The following is a 1,730-nucleotide window of genomic DNA, read 5'->3' as shown; positions in this document are numbered from 1 at the left end:
TAATAATAATAATAATAATAATAATAATAATAATAATATTAATAATAATATAATGGAAGAGGATTCTGTGAGGATTGGTAAAGTAAAGAAGGTCTCCACATCATCGGGATGCTTTTTCTTTCAAGCGTGTCTAGAGCGATCATTAAAGACAAGGGAGAATAATGGGATGCGGGTGATGATGAAACAAACACTATTATCATCCTCACCACTACTCACCACCACAGAAGAAGAAGAAGAAGAGGAACAAGAAGAACAGGTGGAGAAAGTGAAATGTACATTTACACTTCCTCCTCCTCTTCCTCATCCTATTACTAATATTACTAATATTACTAATACTACTACTCCTAATATTACTAATACTAATACTACTAATACTACTACTACTCCTAATATTACTAATACTACTACTACTACTACTCCTAATACTACTCCTGCTGTGGTATTGTCTAATCCACAGAATATCTGTTGTGATGATAATAATGATAATGATAATAATAATGAGGATGAGCAGATCAGACAAATTGCCTCAACAAAGGTCGTAGAAACCACAACAGTGAAGATTGATAATAGAGACTATGATCGTTGTCAACATTGGTTACATGATGGTTATCATAATGATCAGGAGATCTTTGATATCTTAAGTAAAACCACTACTTCATCTTCTTCTTCTTCATCTTTATCATCATGTGAAGATAAAGTGGGTGTAAGTCATCTGCAATGGACACATCCAGAGAAGCATAATCCCACCAAAGAGAATATGTATGTTCCTCCCAATATTCATACCACGCAGGAAAACACTTTTCATCCTCTTCATCCTATTCCATTTAATGGACCCAGGTATCATGTAGAACCTTTTATTTACCAAATGGAAATGCCAACAAGGACATGTAATGCTGCGGTGTTATTATCTTCTTATTTATCTTCCTATTCACCCATCATTCCATCTCCTCATTATATTCCCGTGGGGCCTAACATTCCCTACTGTGGTGCCTACACACATGTCTGTCCGGCTCAAAGGGAATATTATGAATATATACATCCCTATCGCTCTCCTTATTCTCCTCCTCCTCCTGCTCCTCCTGCTGCTGCTGCTGCTGCTGTTTATCATCATAATAATAATCATAATCATCATTATTATTATTATTATTATTATTATTATTATTATTATTATTATTATTATTATTCACAACCGCAATTATCATATCCACAGTATTCCTATCCACAGCATTGTGTAAATAAGATGAGGGCCACACAATTTCCTGAGGAATTGCCAGTGATGGATGAGGGGCAGCAGCTGGCAACTGCAACGTTGAAGAAGATTGAATTTATTGAGGCGTGGCTGGCAGAAGTAGAAACTGCAAAGAAGGAAATGTGAAGAGAATAAATAAATAAATGAATGAATGAGAAAGAATGGGAGAAAAATAAGAGAGAAAGAAAGATCGAAAGTCTTTGTTTGTGTTTGTGTTTGTCTGTCTGTTTGTATGATCATTGAAACCACCAGTGAATATAAATTAATTAAATAAGTAAATAAAGCGAAATAAAAATGAAAAAAAAAAATAAATAAATAAGAAAATAAATAAATAATAATAAAAAGGGCGCAAATTAAATATATTAATATATAAAAACAAGTACGTGCAGGAGAAATAATAGTATTATGCTGTGGGAAGTGTAAATAAAGAAAAAGAAATTAAAAAAAGTATTCCTACAAATTCAGCGGTTTTTTTTTTTTT

General features: G+C 33.1%; 1 protein-coding gene across 1 annotated transcript; it reads left to right on the top strand.

Moving 5' to 3' along the window:
* Window position 1: 1 nt before the first annotated feature.
* Window positions 2–1,375, top strand: TM35_000251860 (uncharacterized protein; the record flags this gene model as incomplete). The annotated part of the gene is made up of 1 exon (XM_029027777.1): window positions 2–1,375. A coding segment is annotated over one exon (1,374 nt), but the record flags the coding sequence as incomplete, so codon positions are not given.
* Between the last annotated feature and the right edge of the window lie 355 nt (window positions 1,376–1,730).

Source organism: Trypanosoma theileri (genome assembly GCF_002087225.1).
Source record: "Trypanosoma theileri isolate Edinburgh chromosome Unknown TM35_Tth_25_V1, whole genome shotgun sequence".
NCBI lineage: Eukaryota > Euglenozoa > Kinetoplastea > Trypanosomatida > Trypanosomatidae > Trypanosoma > Trypanosoma theileri.
This window is presented reverse-complemented; position numbering and strand designations above follow the sequence as displayed.